The 19,308-nt window shown below is 41.6% G+C and overlaps 1 protein-coding gene across 11 annotated transcripts in view; it reads left to right on the top strand.

The window, feature by feature from the left end:
* ESRRG (estrogen related receptor gamma) overlaps positions 1–19,308 on the top strand; it is a 580,276-nt gene that overhangs the window by 278,264 nt on the left and 282,704 nt on the right. Inside the window, exon 1 of one of the 11 annotated variants that reach the window (XM_074351613.1) lies at positions 5,750–6,000. The exons of 9 other annotated variants lie outside the window; for them this stretch is intronic. In XM_074351613.1, coding sequence (XP_074207714.1) covers positions 5,987–6,000 — 14 coding nt within the window. In that variant the 5' untranslated portion in view covers positions 5,750–5,986. Of the gene's footprint in view, positions 1–5,749; positions 6,001–6,092; positions 6,291–19,308 lie in introns of those variants that run through there. One more of the 11 variants, XM_074351618.1, reaches the window with a different exon arrangement.

Genomic DNA, 19,308 nt, shown 5'->3' with positions numbered 1-19,308 from the left:
GATCCTGTGATTTATCATGCCAGGGTGTCTAAAGGGTGGATGTGTTTGTGCCAGATTTCTGACTCCCACTCTGCTTAGCCAGATGGTAGGGAAGGAAATGCCACTTGGAGGTCAGCAGCCTGAGCTTTGCACCCGTGTAGACCCAGCTTTCATCCGTGGGTAGTCACGTGACCCTACACAGTATCAGTAAAATGGAGGTAACAGTGTCTGCCACAAAATACCTTTGTGGGACTCAGAGGAGGCAATATAGAAGGTGGAATCATATGGAATTTTCAATATTTGACCATTATTAACCCCACAAAACCCCAACAATTGGTTGACTTGAATGGCTAAAACAGTCAAAATATTTTCCAGTCAGTTGAAACTCCTACGATATAGCAATTTCAAAAAAAGAGACAGTAGGGGCTGGAAGGACAGAAATCTGAATTTACTCATGAAGGGAAGCACACATCTGTCCCAGGAGTTGAGAGCAGACCAGGTGAGAAGGGTGACAACCGGAGTTGCCGGTGGCTCTTTCCAGCTGTCTGTGACAGTTGGCCTAACGCTGGTATGTCCTTGTTAGCTCAGACTTTTCTGTGAATTCACACACATATAACTGAATCCATGAAACCAAGTCACGCTCTCCAAAAACTTCATAATGCAGTTTATTCATATTTTAGAAATATTTTCCTCCAAAACTCTGATCAAATATTAGTAGCCCACAAAAGGTAGGGAAAGCAAAGTTCATGAAACCATAAAGAGAGCGGATGAACCCGGGAAGGGGTACTTCTATGGGAAAGGGAAGACGCTTTCGTGAAGGGAGTTGGCACTTGGTACGGAATTTAAATCTTACCACTGTTTCTGCCACATCATATGCAACAGATTGACCTGTTGTCACCAGTTATAAATATCTGCCAATTTATTAACCCTTATAAGTCTGGGTGGTGAATGGCAAAGCAGTGTACATATTGTCTGTAAGAGGCTTTAGCCAAATGCTGGATGTACTCAGCAAAGAATCTCAGAGCAGCTGAACCGCCTGCTCTGGGTGGACACATCTTGGATTGGTTCATCCAAGAACTTGAGACCACTACTGAATTCTCGAATGATTGGCTAGAGTTGAAAAGCTTAGTGGCATGGGAACTTAAGCTAAAAAAAGACACTCTCATGTCGTCGATAGGATCATCCTGTCAGAATCAGAATTGAAGGCAGTTTGTTCTGACATAAGATGGAGGGGGTGTAAGAAGACATTAGGTTTGATTTTTTTTCCTACAATTTACATTCGCTTTAATACGTTGTTTTCTCCTCGTTTCTTCTTGCCATTCATCACTCCTTATTTTGAATATTCCCCTGCTCCTCCAAGTGTCTTAATGTCTTCAAAGAGGAACGAAGGAATAAGCTTCAAATCTTCAAGAAGAAACTGGATTAAAATTGGATGGGTTCTCAGTTTATCATGCCCCCGGAATGCATTGTGAGGGTTAGAGAGAAACGGAGACACATTACTGCCAAGCAAATGCAAAGAGGTGTTGACAAAGGATTTTTTTTTTTAATTTTGTTTGTTTGTTTGTTTTTTGGAGGGGAGGAAGTAATTAGGTTTATTATTTATTTATTTTTCATGGAGGTACTGGGCATTGAACCTAGGACCTCCTACGTGCTCAGCAGGAGATCTACCACTGAGCTATACCCTCCTCTGGCAAAGGATTTTAAGAGCTGTAGCCTGGCATGTGGGAACTTCCTTAAGGCTGTCCTGCCCATTGAAAATTTCAGCAGGTTTGCTTTTATATTTATTAGGTTTGGGTGTGCTGGCATCTCTTCCCCTGGAGAAACTCCAATTTTTCTCTCCGAAGTAAAGTGGAGAACTCTTCCCTTCTCTCGGCCATGAACCCCCTTCACTTCCTGTACATTTGTCTCTTGCTTGGTGCGAATGGGAATTTTTATTTCCAGCACTGTGTTGTTTGCATCTGCCCTACTTCTGTAAATGTTTTCAGCGTTCTGCCAAGCGGCATACTGTTTTTTTTCTGTTAGGCTCACTGTTTGAGGTGGTGGGACAAGCAAATCCTCTTCAGTTCATTTTCCGAAAGGTGTTGTATCTCTGCGTTTAGTGTCTTTCATGGTAACTGGCCTCATTCACAACTGGTAGAATTGTCTAATTGGAGTAGTGAGCTGCAAGACAGCGAGTATAACAGAAATAAAAACACTTAATAAGACTAGTTGTAGTTCATTCAACAACAACAAATTACTACATGCCCACTAGGTGGAAGGAGCTGGGTTCAGTCCTGCAAGAGAGAAAATAATGGGAAAAAAGACCCAGCCTTTGCCCTGAAAGGACTTAATCCTACAAAAGGCATGCTTATGAGGCAAAGGACCAGACAGCAAGGCAGAATGTGATTTGGGCCATAAGAAATTTGCTAACAACCTTAGCACAAAGGTGGGACCAGGTCTGTTGCATGAATGAAAGAAAGCCTCGTAAAGAAGGAGAGATGTGTGAGACTTTAAAAAATAGCTAGCATTTTAGGTAGTTTCTGTTATGTTGGGTTTCCTCCTTGTTACAAGGCCGTAAGTGCTCCTTAAAAGGAAAAAAAATCAGAATATACAAAGAAGCCTGAAGAAGATAATTTAAAAACCCCACACCTGCTGGAAGACAACTTCTGCTAACCTAGGGCACTAGAATATGGGCTAAGAGGTTGAGGATGCAGCTGCCAAGTACCTGTCAGTTGAAGTGACTGCCGGTCATTTGATGTCCAGCGTGTGCTTGCCCTTTCCCAGCCTTCCAGGCACACTCCCAGAAGACCTCACCTCAAATTAGGGGATGATGGCTTATTCCTCTGTAATTTTCTATTCCTCTTGATAATATATCTCTTTTTTTAAATTGAGTATAGTCAGTTACAATGTGTCAATTTCTGGTGTGCAGCACAATATCCCAGTCATGCATATACATACATATATTTGTTTTCATATTATTTTTCATTAAAGGTTATTACAAGATATTGAATACAGTTCCCTGTGCTATACAGAAGAAACTTGTTTTTTATCTATTTTTACATATAGTGGCTATGTAACATTTGCAAATCTCAAACTCCCAAATTTATCCCTTCCCAATAATACTCAGCCATAAAAAAGAATAAAACAATGCCATTTGCAGCAACATGGATGGACCTGGAGATTGTCGTATTCAGTGAAGTAAGCCAGAAAGAGAAAGAAAAATACCACATGATATCACTCGTGACAATATATCTTAATGCCTAACAGACAGACAGTCTCATCTGTCTTCAAGGGAAGGTGAGTAAAGCAGAGATGAAATGCCAGCGTTTTGCTTTTCTTGTCAATATTTAAATGCAATGTTATATCAGTTCATTAACTGGTAATTAAATGACAAGAACATCATTTCCCCTATGAATGACACCAACTTCCCTTCTTCCCAAAAAAAAACCCCTTTCAGGACATTTTGGTGGGATGAATAAGTTGTATTTCTTTTAACACATTTGTTGTTTTAAAATGCTATTGTTTCATTTGAGGTGTAAGGAAACGGGCTAACCTTGTCTTCGGTGGTGCAGCAGTGCAGAAATGATCACTGTATATACAGTTTTTTTTTTAAATAAAAATAGAGAGGAGAAGGAAGGAGAGAGACAACTTATTTAAATCCTGAATACAGTCAGACCTCATATGCATTGTTAAAAAAAAAAAAAGCCCTAAAGAATTGCATATGGATTAGAGGGATGAATATTCTATTATTTCAGTCTGTTCTGCTGATCTTCTTATTGTGACTTTGTGCTTCAGAAATCTGCTAGGAATTTGGCTTTGCCGTAGTAGGCAGTAATTTTAAATGTGTATCAAGCACTTGATAGTGTATGATTTGCGTGCTGTTGCATTCCTATTCCCTAAATTTTCCACCAATTTATTACTTTTTTCATACTGTTTTAATATTTCAGGATGATGAATATATACAGCATCATTAAAGGTAAATAAAAAATGCATGAAATTAAAAAATGGAATATTAGATGTTTCTCTGCAGTAATCCCTCGGCCCAATAGGAATGAAATGTCTCTGTTCTATCAAGTAATCCCTAAACATGATTAGGAACCTGGGAGTGTCCACACAGCCCACATAATATTTGTATCACCTAAGCCTATTTATGTAAGGTTTGAGCAAAAGTTGTTATTAGAAGACCTATAAACCCATTTTACAATTCTGAAAGCTCAGCTTGCCTCTTAATCTTTTCTACCTTTATTATTTTTGCTGGAGTTGATGACAATGTGTTCTTAATTCATTTTTCAAAATGCTATTACTGTACATCTTTTTCATACTGAGATGATACATTGACTATTCTCTTGAAATGCATTTTAAAGACCGAGGATTGAGTTCAGTAGTTCATTTGCATCTTCTAGCTGTTTTTTCAATATTTATAGGAAGAAGAAGAGTTTGTTTCCAAGGGTCTTTCAGAACTTTCAGACATTATTTGATGTGTGTCTTGGGTATATTTCCCCAAAGTATTTCCTCTTTTAAGGAAGTCTATTTTATATTGACTTACTAAGCTCCTGGGGGGTTTTTTTTGTTTGTTTTTCTTTTTCCTTAATATCAACAGTTTGCACTATGTGATGCTTTACTACCAAATTGTTTAAATTTAGTTTTGATTTTTGAACCAAAGAGCACAGTGTTTTGTAAAGAGTACCGAATACAAAAAGATCAAAAACTGTTTTCTCTAAACCACAAATAAGATAAGGAAGCTTTGATACATGTTCCACATTGTTTAAATGACTTGTTTCGAAAGACACTCTTCTTTATTGGCAAATCGTCAGTGTTTGCCATCTTTGAAAGGCCTTTTTACAGGGAGAAATTTTCCAACCATTTTAAAAGTCATATGTATGATTCCTTTTTTTCTATTCCTTCTAACTAGATTTTAGTGGATACCAGGCTTCTCTTAAGCCAGTTTAGTTCTTTTAAACGTGCAAACAGTGATCTAGCAATTAATTGCATGTAAACACTCCTAAATTTCAGGACAGTTCGTGTATACCATTTGCAGCCTTATTCCAGACACATTCAAGGACTGAGGTGTTCCCAAAACTTTGGTTCTTTTGCTCCAGCATTCCTTATTTGTTGCTTATTTGTTTTTGGCTTAAGTACAAAAGGCATCATTTTACTCCTCACTGCTTAACCAAAGTCATGAAATGTGAAGATCAGTAGCTCTTATTAAGTTCACAATTATGAAATGTGTTAAATGACCACAGTTTCTAATAAACACCCACTGATACGGTCAATTTTAAGCCATGTTTCCTACAGCACCCCAGAGATACAGTGTGCTAAGACCTTTTAAACCTTTGCTCCTGTTCTAGCAAGTTAGCTCTGATACCGAGGATGAATCCTGGTCGTCAGAGAGGCCTGTCATTAGCATCTGTGGAAGTCAAGTTCAAGTTGGTTTTTCCCGAGAACACCAGGTTCAAAGGGAGGAGTCCCAGCCTGGCTCCTTTACGCTCGGCAAGTGTGCCTTTTGGGAGACATGCTGTCAGCAACTGTAATAGTTTTCCTCTGGAACTCAGTTTCTGGTTGTGTTTCGTCCTCATTTTGCAAAGAAAATAGTGACACCAGATAACATCTGGCCGATCCTCCCCTGGCTGAACTTTACCCCTAGGAAGGCGTGCAAGTAAGGGTGGGGGAAGGAGGAAGCTTTAAATAGTCTATGAGCCAGTGCTAGAAAAATGAGCAGCGAGCATGTGCTTTCGTAACGGTCGTGTGACAGCCCTGCTCCATTGTGTTCAGCTTGTCGGAAACCTGAGCCTCTGTCCACCAGCTGCACTCGACCCGACCCAGAGGTCTCGCTCGGGTTCAGCTGGCAGATGAAGCTCCGCTGTGTAGCAACTGTGGTGTGTGGGGACTGCCAGGTGCAGCACAGCCAGGCAGCCTGGGTGGTCCTCCCCGCAAGGCAGGTGGCAGGAGTGGTCCACAGTGTGTGGATCTGGGAGAACAACCGCAGAGGCTGGAGAGGAGAGGGAACATCTGGACCCCTATTCTGAACATGTTCTGGACTGGGTATGTAGTATAGCCCCTTGAAGCCCTTCCAGATGCAGGCTGAAGACTGGGCTGGAGAGACAGTGTTGCCTCAGGGTTCGAGCTCAGCCTTTGCAGTTGGTGCCTAGCTGTGTGACCTTGGGCCATTTACTTACCCTCTCTGGACCTCAGTTACCTTACTTGTAAAGTTAGGATAATAATATTATCTTCTTCAAAGGATTAAAGAAAATAATCCTTTTAAAGAGCTTAGCTTCGTGCCTGGCACACAGTCAGCACTCAACAGTACTTCCACTGTGAAGCTCTCCTTTGTGGTAAGTGCAGCACGTTCTGTTTATAAGTGGAGAAACTGAGGCTGTAAATCAGGAGCTCACCTAAGACCACTTGGCCAAGAATAGAATTCACGTTTCCTGGCTTTCATGCTGTTATGCTAACCACTAATCTAATGCTTCTTCCCTGCATCCAGCCCTTAACATTCCTATTCTTGATTAAAGGGAGGGGAAGATTTCAGAAAATAATGGTAAGAAATAACCTCATGGAGATTAATTTAATTTGCTGCACCTCATCCTTGAAGCTGATCACAGTTGAAATTAAAAAAAATAAACTTTTATGTCATTATCTCCCCACAGCTCAAATTATCAGATTTTTAAGATATAAATTTTACATTGCCAGTAAAATCGACAAGTTTTTTCAAAAAATAATAATTTTTTTGTGACTCTGTGGAGTCTTGTCGGCTTCTGAAACTATTCACAGACATTTAAACTAGCTCTGAGCCTTGGGCAGAATAAGGTAGAAAAATGTTTACAGTTCATAGTTGTGAACGTGCGCTGGAGTATTTTGCCTTAAGCCATACAGAAACTCCTGGGATAAGCAAAAAGCACTTTCCAAAGTGAAACAGACTGAAGAAAGTAGCAGAAATATTACACATTAAGGTTAAAAACCATTTCTAAGGCTGGATTAAAAGACAATGAGGAATCTTTATGTTTCTTCTATTAATCATGAGTTGTGTCTGCATTCACACATTAGTTGGCACATTCGTATTTGGAGTTGGCTAAACAACTGGTTATTAAATTTTTGAGAAGAAAAAAAAAGTTGCATTCCCCAGTTCTTGAGTGATTTTGACACTCCCCAAACAAGCAAAGAAAACGGTTTGTGTCTATAGGCGTCCTATAATTCAGCTCCCTCTAGCTTGTGAATTTCACTCTACAGATGGAATTCTCTTCCACCCCCAATAAATACCCAGTAAGCACAGGTCTGTGGCTCGTGTCCACAGTTCATTCAGGCTGCTAATTTGGTTTGATTACTAGATATGGCCCAGTGGTCCGGGGGTGTTTCCACTCACCAAATGACAACAGCACTGAGGTGGGTAGAGCAGAAGTTTTTTTGTTTTTGTTTTTGTTTTTTTCCATTTTTGTGGTTTTTTTTTCCTCCCATTGCCAAGGAGCAAAGCCTTTTGGGCACATCAGCACTACTTTCAGCAAGTAATGCAAAATGGGAAATAATTGGGTTGACGAGCTCCTGGGATATCAGTGGTGCTTCAGGCAGGAAAGCGGGCACTGGAAAATAAATGACAAATTAGTCGGCTTAATCTTTTTATTGTGAATCAGATGCCACGGCAGAGGTTCATAATACATTAATAAACACCAGTTAATGCAACTCAGACGCTCTTCCTCAAATTCACAGGAGTGGTAAGAATTCTTTCCCAAGGGAGTGAGTATGTTTACTGAATGATTTTCCTCCTTTGCAAGCAGGACAGCCTGGGATAAACCCAGGTGAATAACAATAACAATTATTTACGGAGAGTGCGTAAGCATTTGTGGGCAGTTTCATGGATATATCAACCTGTGTGAGCTTCACTGTAACATCCCTGGGCAGTGCAATTTCCCTATGTCCCAATGTTATAGACAAGCCACCTGAGAAATTAAATGGTCTACCAAATGTTGCCTGATACTGGTCAGGCAAAGATTTGGACCTTGATTTTTCTGGGTTCAAAATTATATTCAATATCTTGCAATAAACTATAATGAAAAAAGTCTGAAAAGAATATATATATTCATATAATATATATATAATTGGATCACTTTGCTGTATACCTGAAACTAACATAACATTGTAAATCAACTATACTTCACTAAAGTTGTTTTGGGGAAAGAAAAAAACTTGTGTTCTTTAAAAACAAAATTTTTATTGACATATAGTCAGTTTACAATGTTATGTCAATTTCTGGTGTACAGCATAATGTTTCAGTCATACGTGTACATACATATATTTGTTCTCATATTTTTTCATTATAGGTCATTACAGGATATTGAATATAGTTCCCTGTGCTATACAGTAAAAACTTTGTTGTTTATCTATTTTAGATATAGTAGTTCTTATCTGCAAATCTCAAACGCCCTGTTTATCCCTTCGACCCCTTCACCCCCCGGTAACCATGAGTTTGTTTTATACGTCTGTGAGTCTGTTTCAAAACTTGCATTCTTAATGCCCCATCGCCCCATCTATCTAGAATCAAAATTGATAATATAGCCCTGTGTCATATAAATTCCAGCGCCCTCCTAGTCCTCATGCTCCCCCATCCATTTTAATTAAGTTCTGTAATATTGCAGATATAACCATATTCCAAAATATTACTAAGCTCCTGATATTCCCGAGACTGCCTCTACCTGTCCCTTTAGCACTAGTGACATAAAGTAGTCTCATGACATTTTTCGTATGGAAACTCTGAGGCATGATCCCAGCTGAGCCACTGAGTGTTCCAAAGTATCACTAACCAGGCTTGTCAAGCTCACTGCTCTGACTGGTAGCTGATTGTACCACGTGTCTAACGACCAGCGGCTTCTGAGTCCTGGGATTTCCACTTTAGCATCTCCAGAACATGAGTCAGCCGTCACAGCTCACGGGATCTGTTAGTGACTGGGCATCTTCACAATAAGCTTGTCCAACTGAGCTTGGCTTCTCCTGTAGCTCATACTTCGCAGTACTTTGACTTAACTGTTCAGCCGTGCAGCGTTCTTTCGTCCTAGTTAACATGACGTGTTGTAATTATTCTAACACCTGCTACGAGAGGGATATATTTGTCCGCTGAGCCCTTCCTACCCTCGTTTATGTCAGCCCTGGCTCAGTGCTAGATGGCATAGAAAACGGGCACTGAACTTACGTTTATTGGTCAGTTGACTGTAGGGGCTCTGGCTCACACTGCCCCCTCCCCTGTGTTCCCACGAGAGCACGCGATGGTCAGTTAGGACGTGATTCTAACAGTTAGGACAGAGAAGATGACACCCAGCCAAGGTCACGGGGAGGAGGGGCGGCGGTAAAAATACACCGCCAGGGATCCAGACTTTAGAAATGAGCCTTGTATTTGTCCCAGGGTTATCAAAACGTATTTCTAAGAAAGAAAGGCTGTTTGCTAATGAGAAGATGCATCTCAGCACACAGTGAGGATGCCAAAAGCAAACAGCTCTCTCCCTGTCTCGCAGCATCTATGAGCACTCTGTTTATGTGATCGTAAATGGTTGCTATCTCTTTTGCTTTGTTCGTCATGTAGTCTACTGTCAACAAACAACTCTGCAGAAATTGGGGGACAGTGGCCCCCCAGAATAAGTTAAAGAGAAACATTAGCCATCCAGCGATGATGGCAATGTGAACTTTTTTTATAATTTGCTTTTTTGCAAAGCACTTAAATGTATTCATTCGAGCGTTGTCAGATAAAAGCAAAAGGGTTCCTCTTCTTTGTAAATGAACTCTTAAAGATGTGTTAAAAACAGATGAGGTAAAACATCCTGGATTTAGTTTCTTTACACAATGACTCTCTTAAACATCTATTTGAACCTTAAGCTTGATTGTGTCTTTCTGTCTCTTCTCCTGAGAGTGGGCGCTGGAGCCGTCCAGGGTAATTATGCCTCCTACCGTTCTAAGGACAGTCTGTTACTGTTTTCACTAAATAACCTGTGATCATGTAATGGATAAACAGTATTACTTCTGTTTTAATGATTTTACAGAGGCCAGAGTCAGCCCCTCGAACTCTGTTTTTGTTCTGCCTTCCTCAGTCCCACGACAAAAACTATTTACGTTTTGCTTGAATAGCTTGAACACTATTTTAGAAGACTTTAGATTGCTTTTGAACATATTTGAATGCATCTTTAGCCATCACTGGGCTTAAAATGGAAACCCTTTTTTCAGCTTATCTGTATTAAACACCTGTAAAAATCAATGGTACTGTATTTTTTTTCTTATAATGTTCTGTTCCTTTAACTAATGCCAGAAATAATGCACAATTTTTCTAGCGTGTTCTTTTCCCTTTGCCTGATGTTCTCTGGCCGTAAGTGGCATAGTGTATAAGAACTCACTTCTGCTGACTTAATAGTAAAATTGCCAGGTTGATGTTGAAATTCAACCAATTGGAGCCTAATCCTCAAGAAGAAATGTGCTGTCTCTCCTACTGATTATCATCCGTCTTCTTCATAATGAATATGCAGAAAGTTTATTTTTTGCAAGTGCACATACTTACATAAATGACCAGTAGGAGAGGTGAGAGTTAACCAGTGATGGGTTTTTTTAAGCATTGTTATTTTTCCCTAAAATCAGAAGTCATTACATTTATATTGAAAATATTGAGTGGTTTGTATGAGCTTTATGCCCAACTAAGATTAGTGTGTTGTAGCCCATTACAAATGTGGAAGATTGACCATTTTTTATGAGTTAGAATAAAAAAATATGATAATAATGTCTTCTCATCATCATAAAGAGAGATGATAACGACTGAATGAAGTATTTATATTATCCTATTTTATCTGATAGGTTCCATCTTCTCCCATACCAAACACTTCCTCAAGGGTAGCCATAGCCTTCTGTTTATAAAAGAAATCTTTGTTGAATTCAAGTTCTTCATGTGTCTGCTAATGCATCCAGGCATCCAATATTTGACTCATTTGGACTCTCTTTAGTTTCCAGATTTGTTTTCCTTTTCAAAACAGAGCCCAGCGATCTAGTGTGTTTTGATCAGGGCTATGCATAAAGGCAGGTTACGTGTTAGTTTCTATACACATCTATTTCTCTGTTCCCACGCATTGTTTTTTGAAAAATGGGCTAATTCTTAAACAAAAATACATATATATGTATACGTATATGTGTGTATGTGTATTTATGTATATCACATGTGTGTATGTGTATATATATATGTCTGTGTCTATGTGTATGTATATATATGTATGTCTGTGTCTATGTATATATATGTATGTGCCTATGTGTATGTATATATATGACACACATACATGCTGTATGCCCTCTACCACTGACCCACTTACTCAGTGTGCTGCTCTGTCTCTTCGTCAGCAACATTTTGAGGCTTTCCCTAGTCTGTGTCTCTAAGGTTGTGTCTCCTCCCTCAGGCTCTGTCTTGCCTTCTTCCCAGCCAGGCTGTTCCCAAACTTTACATTTTCTTTGAGGCTTAACACATAGGACATATTTGCCACTGTGAAGTCATGTTGGGATTGTATTATGACACCCACGCTCTCAACGTAGATATGCAGGTTGTAAACAGGAACAGAAAGCAATTGAAACGGCATGGGGGCAGAATCGGGTGTTCCTGCCCCTTGCACAAGGGCATCGATGCACGTCTTGAAGCATCCCGTGCAAGTCTGGGGAAGGGGCTCGATCCCTGGTGGTCTGCACGCGGCCAGGGGTGGGGCGTGACTGGGCTTTGTGGTCGCTCTGCTTTCGTGGGCACCGCTCTCATAAAAGATTCTCCGACTTCCCAGGAACAGTGTTAAGGCACGTTGCTGTGTCCCAGTGCTTTCCTGTGACCTGCACTGGCCCTCTCTTCTGCTCTGTCCCTCTCTTCCTCATTCCTCATGCTCATCATATAGAAGTTAGAGAAAAGAGGAAAGATTTGAGGTCATGCCCAGTTTGTTCTGACATAAAGAGATGCTGAGCTCTGTGAAAGGTGGTGGAGGCACGCGGGTTGCCTGGTTGATATTTCAGCCGCATGTCTGTGAGGGCTGCTCACCCCACGCCCCTTGGCGATGCCACCTCCTGCCTCCCATAGGTCCTGGCGACCTTCACAGGAAGAGTGTGATCGTCCCTCTTCCTTGATGCCCCACTCCTTGTTCCATCTCCCGACCAAGACCCTGCTTTTAGTTTAGCATTTGTTTCCTGCAGCAGGCGTCCAGGTTTGTTGAAAGCCCAAAGGAAACATTTCTGAAGAATTTTAGCATTTAAGGAGGAAAAATATGGCCTATTTTCTGAACACATTGATTTGCTTTAGATTTGTCTTAAATTTCAAGAAAACATTTCAGATGCAGCACAAACATGTTCCTGTCACCCAGCTTTTCCTAAATCCCTAATCTGCAAGACTTCAAAGGGTGGAGTGTAACTCATGTCACTACTTCCAAGTTGGTGCCTATTACTGGCCCTAATCCATGAGGTTCTGCTTTTTTTTTTTAATTGAAGTATAGCTGCTATACAATATTATATGTACAGTATAGTGATTCAGAATTTTTAAAGGTTATACTCCATTTATAGTCATTATGAAATATTGGCTGTATTCCCCATGTTGTACCGTATATCCTTGTAGCTTATTTGATACCTAATAGTTTGTACCTTTTACTCTCCTGCCCTTATATTGCCCCTCCCCTCTTCCCTCTCCCCACTGGTAACCCCTAGTTTCTTCTCTATATCAGTGAGTCTACTTCTTTTTTGTTATATTCACTAGTTTGTTGTATTTTTTAGATTCCACATATATATGATATCATACAGTAATTGCCTTTGTCTGACTTGTTTCACTTAGCATAATGCACTCCAAGTCCACCTATGTTGTCGCAGATGGCAAAATTCCATTCTTTTTCATGACTGAGTAGTATTCTATTTGTGTGTGTGTGTGTGTGTGTGTGTGTGTGTGTGTGTGTGTGTGTGTACTTGGTGTTCTATTTTTAATGATGATGACCAGAGGTCTTTTTTTTTCTTTTGCTATAACAAAGCAGACCCTTATTCAGTTCAGAATTTACAGTGAAATTTTAAAACAATCACAAAAACACCAAACAGACTTGTATAGTGAGAAGGAGGAGAATTTTAGAGTCAAGGTTAATTTCAGGGCCTTGGCTTAATTACTGATTCTTTCTCAGTCTTCTTGACTTACCATTAACATTTAGAAAAAGACATAGTTGGAAAAATAGTACTCACTTTGCAGGATGGTTGTGGGAACGTAACAAGGTAATTCACAAACCTAGCACAGCACCTGGGCAGTACCCATGCACACACGTAAACCAGCTCGGCACCTGGCAACACCAGCCACTTAACAGTTTCTTCTCTTCCCCTTCTTCTTCCTTCTTTTTAACTACTTTCCTTCTTTCCTTCCCATTTGAGGAAAAAAAAAATTAGGAAAAAAATCCTATGGCAGAATCACATAAGATGAAACTTGGTGATATGCACAGTGATGTTCTGCACGGAGAAGCGGTTAGGTTGGGACCGGAGCTGGGAATCAATATGACAACTAAACTTTTGTACTTGTTACCTAACCTGATGTGCAGTCTCTAAATTGCTCATGTTAGCTTCTTTGATGATCTGTGATGAAGACTCATCCAGGTCTCCAGTTCAGGTGGACTTGTTTCCAGACGTCTCTGTGTATGGACTTTGTGTCATCCTCTTAGGTGACCAAAGCCTGGATGTTGTGGCATCTCCCGTTATCTATGAACTGTGCATTAGCTTTAGAGTAATGATGGCACCCAAACATCAGGAATTCTAAGTTTTCTTCAGCTGGCGTCTAAGAAGTTCTGCACTATATTTGCCTGTTTCCCTCAATTCCCCCAAAGAGACTCATTCCTGAAAGGAATTTCATTTCAGTGGTCAACGCCAGGGTAGGAAGAATTTCACTTGGAGGGAGGTTGGATGAAGGCATAAGATTTCATTCAACTCTAGGGTTCTGTCACCTTTGGATTACAAAACACTCCAGAATTTCCATGCCCAGCCATGAAATTAGTAAAATTTTTTATTGTGTACCCCCTCACATGCTAAGTCTATGACAGTATTGGGGTTAGTACTGCCCTTGCACCTCGAAAGCACTTAGCGATGGTTAACTATCGTTACTACGTAACGAGCCATATTTCTCAAGCAGCCATCCTCATCCTGGTTCTCTCTCCCCCATCCACCGCTTTGAAAACTGTCATCACAACTCATGATAAAGGTTTAAATTGACAGAAAAAGAAGAACCTCCTGCAGAGGGGTGAAGAGTTTATCAGAAACTCAGTGTTCTCCACCTCGCTGAACCCGGGTTCCTTTCTGTCAACTATCTGTACCCCAAGATTCCTTACCCAACATCACAAAAATCAGAAACCCAACCCCCCCAACAAAAACCATTGCCCCTCATCCAATTAATGTTTTTTTATACTACATTTAAAGTATTTTTAATGATGTCAAAAACTGGGAAGAAAACTGTTGACAAATGGAAACAAATTAGGACAGAAAATCTGAAATGCAAAGTGAACTTACTATGTCTAATAGCAAGGAGTTGTGTTTTTTTAATGACTCTTGAGGACCCAGATTCCAAGAAAATAACTGAAGAAAAGAGTTTCCAAACCCTTACAAAATAGCAACACATTTCTCATAGAAGATTGTAGGATGTCCAAGAGAGGCCCCCCTGCCTTTGCAGGTAAAACAAGGCCATTAGGCAATGGGAACGATAGTATTCAAATTCTGGAAATTTCCAACTTGTTCTCCAAACTAGAAGCTAGTTTACTAATAGGCACGTCAAACCGTGACTCGAGGCTGCCATGAACTTGATTGTTAATTGTCAGTTACTGATGATAGCTCCCTCCAGAATGTATTAAAGCTCAAGAAAGACGGAATTGGTTCCTTAATCAAGAATGTGGAATTGCCAGGCTCTCCCAGAGGAGAGGAGGCGGCAGATGAGTTACCGAGCCCTGGACTCACAGACAGGAGGCCTTTACAAGCCCACAGGTGCCCGTTATCCATCCTCCCTCCACCATCGTGAGGGAAAAGCAGCCACACCATTTGATGGTGGGTTTATTCTCTCCACATTTCAGGATTGAAATAGATGACACCTGAGTGAAATTCCCAGGGCAGCCACGCACTGTCCAGTCCCCACAGGATGCACAGAAGCAAGGGAAGCTCCAAAGAAGCCTATTAGGGGATTTGTTTCGTGGAGCGTAGTATTTCTTACAGTTGAGTTTTACTTGATACTTAATTGAACTCCACAAGTAATATAATACGTTGGGGTAGGACAGGAGTGAGGGGAATGGTGCTGAGTTTGCACGTGATGCCTGGCCTTGCAGCTGAGTATTAATTTGAAGGCGTGGAATGAAAATGTTCTATTCTTTTGCATTGTCATGCCTCGCGTTGATAAGCACAAAGAAATGTAAATAAAAAAGACCTATTTCAAAACCTACCGTGCAACCTTTTTGTTTTATGACAAAAGACAGTTAATTAACATACTAGCAGTAAGCAGCCTTCCCCAACTCATGCTAATTACGTATTCTGTTGACCGTGACTCCAGTCGGAAGGTAATTGGCTCGCAGCAACATGACATTTCAAATCATCTCTTGAAATTACATCAAAAAAGCCAGCCTGTTTTGTTTTGATAGGGGAACAATCAATTTGATAAGTGGTAGCACAGCTCATTGTTTCACATTAATTAGACTAATTGCCGCGTGTTAGCCTCTGAAATAGACAGAACTCGGAGAAGACAAAGGCTGTGGCCTTTAGCATGCAGTGCGTGTGCCGGTTCCACTTGCTTGCACAGACTGTGGGCAGAAAACAGAGCTGTTAGGAGGCTGCCTTGCGGGAGGCTGGGTGTTAACAGTAGTTTGATGTGTTATGCTTAATACACCGGCTTTCAATTATAGCATCCAGGTTCCAAGTCCCACAGAGGCACGGAGAACTCTTTCTCAGCTAACCCGGTTCGGGTTAGATGGAGTGGAACAGCCTTGCTGTCACCCTCTCTCCTTCAAGACCCGTACACCTTTCTGTCCCTGGCAGGGAGGCCAGGCTAACACCCCTTTGCAGAATTCCAGGCAGACATGCCTTAAAAATCAAACTGAAACAAAATAACCAAAGCCGAAACAAAACCAAATGCCAAAATGATAAAAAAATTTTTTTCTCTAATTACAAAACAGTGTTTTAACCTGCAGAGATTCAGCAGACTGTCACTGTGAAAACCTAACACTTCAGCCAGCAAATGCCTTTCAGTTTGACACACTGTACCTTGGTTTATTCTCGAGACCACCAATTTGGCGAAATTGGACCATGTGATCTTTAGGACAACAGCACATGTCAGTCTCATTTGGCAAGGTAGAGAATTCGACTTGTGACCCGCGCAGACTTCTGATGCTCACATAGGTTGATGAGATCGGGTTACTGGTCTGATGCAATGGAACAGAACTCCTTTCCAAGGAAAAGGCATCCAGCGCTTAAAAAACCCAGATGCACTGCCTCTGACACTCTTCCGCTGTGTAGTTATCCACACACAACTTCCGAATGTTGCTAGCTAACTAAACAAATGTGCAAACTGGCTGCCTGTTGTTTGTGTACCTATTGGCGTCGATACTGTTTTTTATACGTGAAGTGGGAAATTAGTATAAATATTTGATTCTACAGTTGCATATCATCGAATTCAGTGCGTTAGATGGTAAATCATCTTGTTAGCTTTGGGCTGCACTTGACCTAAGAGATAAAGTCTGAGGCAACAACAGACTGCTAACTGCTCCTGCATCTCCATGCAAAGAATAGTTTTCCCATGTTCGCCGCGTGGAAAGGACCTTTCCGTTGCTCACTAGTTTCTTCAGCTTTACCAAGAGTGGTGTTGTCTTTGAACAGGAGGGACAGCAGTGTGTAAACATAACAGTTTTTTCATAAGATACACATCCCAAAATTGTAAGTACCATGTTCCTCCATTTGTAAATGCTTACGGGCTTTCATTGAAATGACGGAAATATGACGGTGAGATGCAGACCTGGCTTGGAAAATGAATTTGAAACATTTAAATGAGAATGATTTGCTTCTGTGTCTGAAGGCATCTCGGGCAGGGAAGGTGGGGACATGCGGACATTTGTACCCAAGGAAGAGCGTTTCAGTTTGTCTTTTTATCACTCCCTCAAAGGAATGATCCTTTTGCGGGGACTTCAAGGCACAAATTTGTGCGGCAGATTTAATTTGGTCATTTAAAAAAAAAAAGTGTGTTGTGTAGCAGAGGGAAGCAATTAAATGATTGCTCCTACAAGCTAATAAATCTTCAACAGCCTTTTAAAAAGGTACAAGGATTTGTGATTTCAGTGTACTAATGTGCTGTTTTCCCTGGAAAATCCCAGGGTTTTTTTCAGAAGGGAAATGATGGGGGCGGGGGCACCAGGATTGAAGCTCCTTTAATATTCAGTTTAAGCGCTGGTTCCACTTGCCTGAGCACACGTTGGAAGCAGCTTTGTTAGGATTCCAGCCAGGACCCTCGCTGTCACCACTGGTTCTTGTACAGTCAAGCCCCAGTCCGGTCCGTGCAGAGCAAATCTTTGCTCAGTTAGGCGCGCGCCCGTCACCGGTAAGCTCGGCTGCCGGCCCGCCACACCTGAATGAGAGATTGACGAGCCACTGCTGCCCAAACAACGGCGCTGCGAACCCGGATGAAAAAATAAATAAATACGTTAAACTGTCGTGGGGCTGACAGAATAGTTTTGAAAATGCAACTTACACGTCCAGTGGACAAGCTGAACAGGGAAACTACTGCTTGACTTGGTGTGAGGGGGTGGAGCCTTTGGTGGGCTGCATTTTTTTCTTTCTTTCCGCCTCTCGGTTATGCACCTGGTATGGGGGGGGGGGGGGGCGGGGGAAGGAAGGTACGGCGTTAACTTGTGTAGGGCCTTTTGGCCATTATACTTGGGTAACTGGCATAGGCCTGCTATCTGCTTCACAAAAACTACCCCCAAAGCAAACCTTGTGGAATAAAGTTGCAAGGCTTGGAGCAAGGAGAAGACTCTGACAGGGGTCATTTCTGCAGAGGCAAAAAAACAAGGATCGGGGACGAAGCAGAAAAAAGACGTAAAGTGGGACTAGTTCTTAAATCGGAATGGCCGGCAGTGCGATTAATCACACAGAGCTCTGAGCTACCGCGGTTGTGGGAGCGCCACTGAGACCAAAGGACAAAGGCGCCACGGAAAGCCCTGAACAGACCGTCAAAAGTCCCCCCTCACCACCCCCAAAGTGTAAGAGGGATGACCTGTTCAAATGGGCTTAAAAAAGGGACATAAAAATCTAAGGCTAGTTTTAGTAAATATTTAGAGTCTTTGGTTTTGCTGCTGAATTAATGGTCTGTTGTGATCCTGGTGGTTCTTACTCTCCTCCTAAGTGGAAAAAGTGAATTTCTTTGGTGGCAATAGATTACTCAGATTGAGGGGGGAGGGGAGGGATAGGCACGCTGATGAACCTGAGCTCTAGCAAGCCTTTGCTTCAAGAAACTATTAATTGGAGGTTTGCTGGGAGAAACCAGAAGTTACTGTAGGTTCTAAAGATGTAATAAGTTCTTCTAAAATAGATTCAGCACTCTCGTAGTGTGCATGTGCTATGCGAATGCACGATTTCTCCTGGAAATTACGGGATTTCTGCCCAGAGCTGTGTCTGCAGTGAAGGAGGGCGGCTCTGAGAGTGCTGGCAGTTTGCTGCCTCCACGTCCCTACCTCATTCCTGCTGGGGGTAAATGACTGGGGGCTTGTTGAAGTCATGTCACTGGAACGGTGAATGGTGGCCCTACATCTGGCAGCCTTTCAGTCACTGCAATAAGCAGGGACCCTCCGGCTGGACCTTCATGGGCTCAGCCAAAGATGAACTCATAGCGAAGCAGGAAAAGTCACATCCTTTCAAGTCACTGCTGAGCACTCCCTGCACAGCTCAAGGAACCGAGGGAAGATCTTCAAGGTATATAAGATCACTTTTTTCCTTAGCTGATTCCTTTAGTTACCCCAAGAGGGGAAGAGAAAAGACCCCAGTTCTTGTCATACCCAAAAGATAAGATTTCAGACGGGAGATGGAGCACTGTGTAGCGAAAGATTTAAAGGATTTATTGAGCAAAGGGAAAGAACAGGAGGCAGGCTGATCCGAGGGAGGAAAGACAGTGGTCTTGTCCCTTCCTCTTATACCCTGGCTTAGAGGTGACCTTTTGATTGATTGATGGCTCTTGCCCCAGAAGGCTTAGTCATGTTTGTCGCCTTTGTGCATACTTACCCATGATGCACACAGAAAAACCCAAGGAGGGGCCTAAACCGCAATGTTAATTATAATGCAACGAGCATGGGGTCATGTCCAGTTAGGTCCTTGTCGCTGCTGCGCAACTGCCGC

The sequence above is a fragment of the Camelus bactrianus genome, chromosome 23, assembly GCF_048773025.1.
Source record: "Camelus bactrianus isolate YW-2024 breed Bactrian camel chromosome 23, ASM4877302v1, whole genome shotgun sequence".
NCBI lineage: Eukaryota > Metazoa > Chordata > Mammalia > Artiodactyla > Camelidae > Camelus > Camelus bactrianus.
This window is presented reverse-complemented; position numbering and strand designations above follow the sequence as displayed.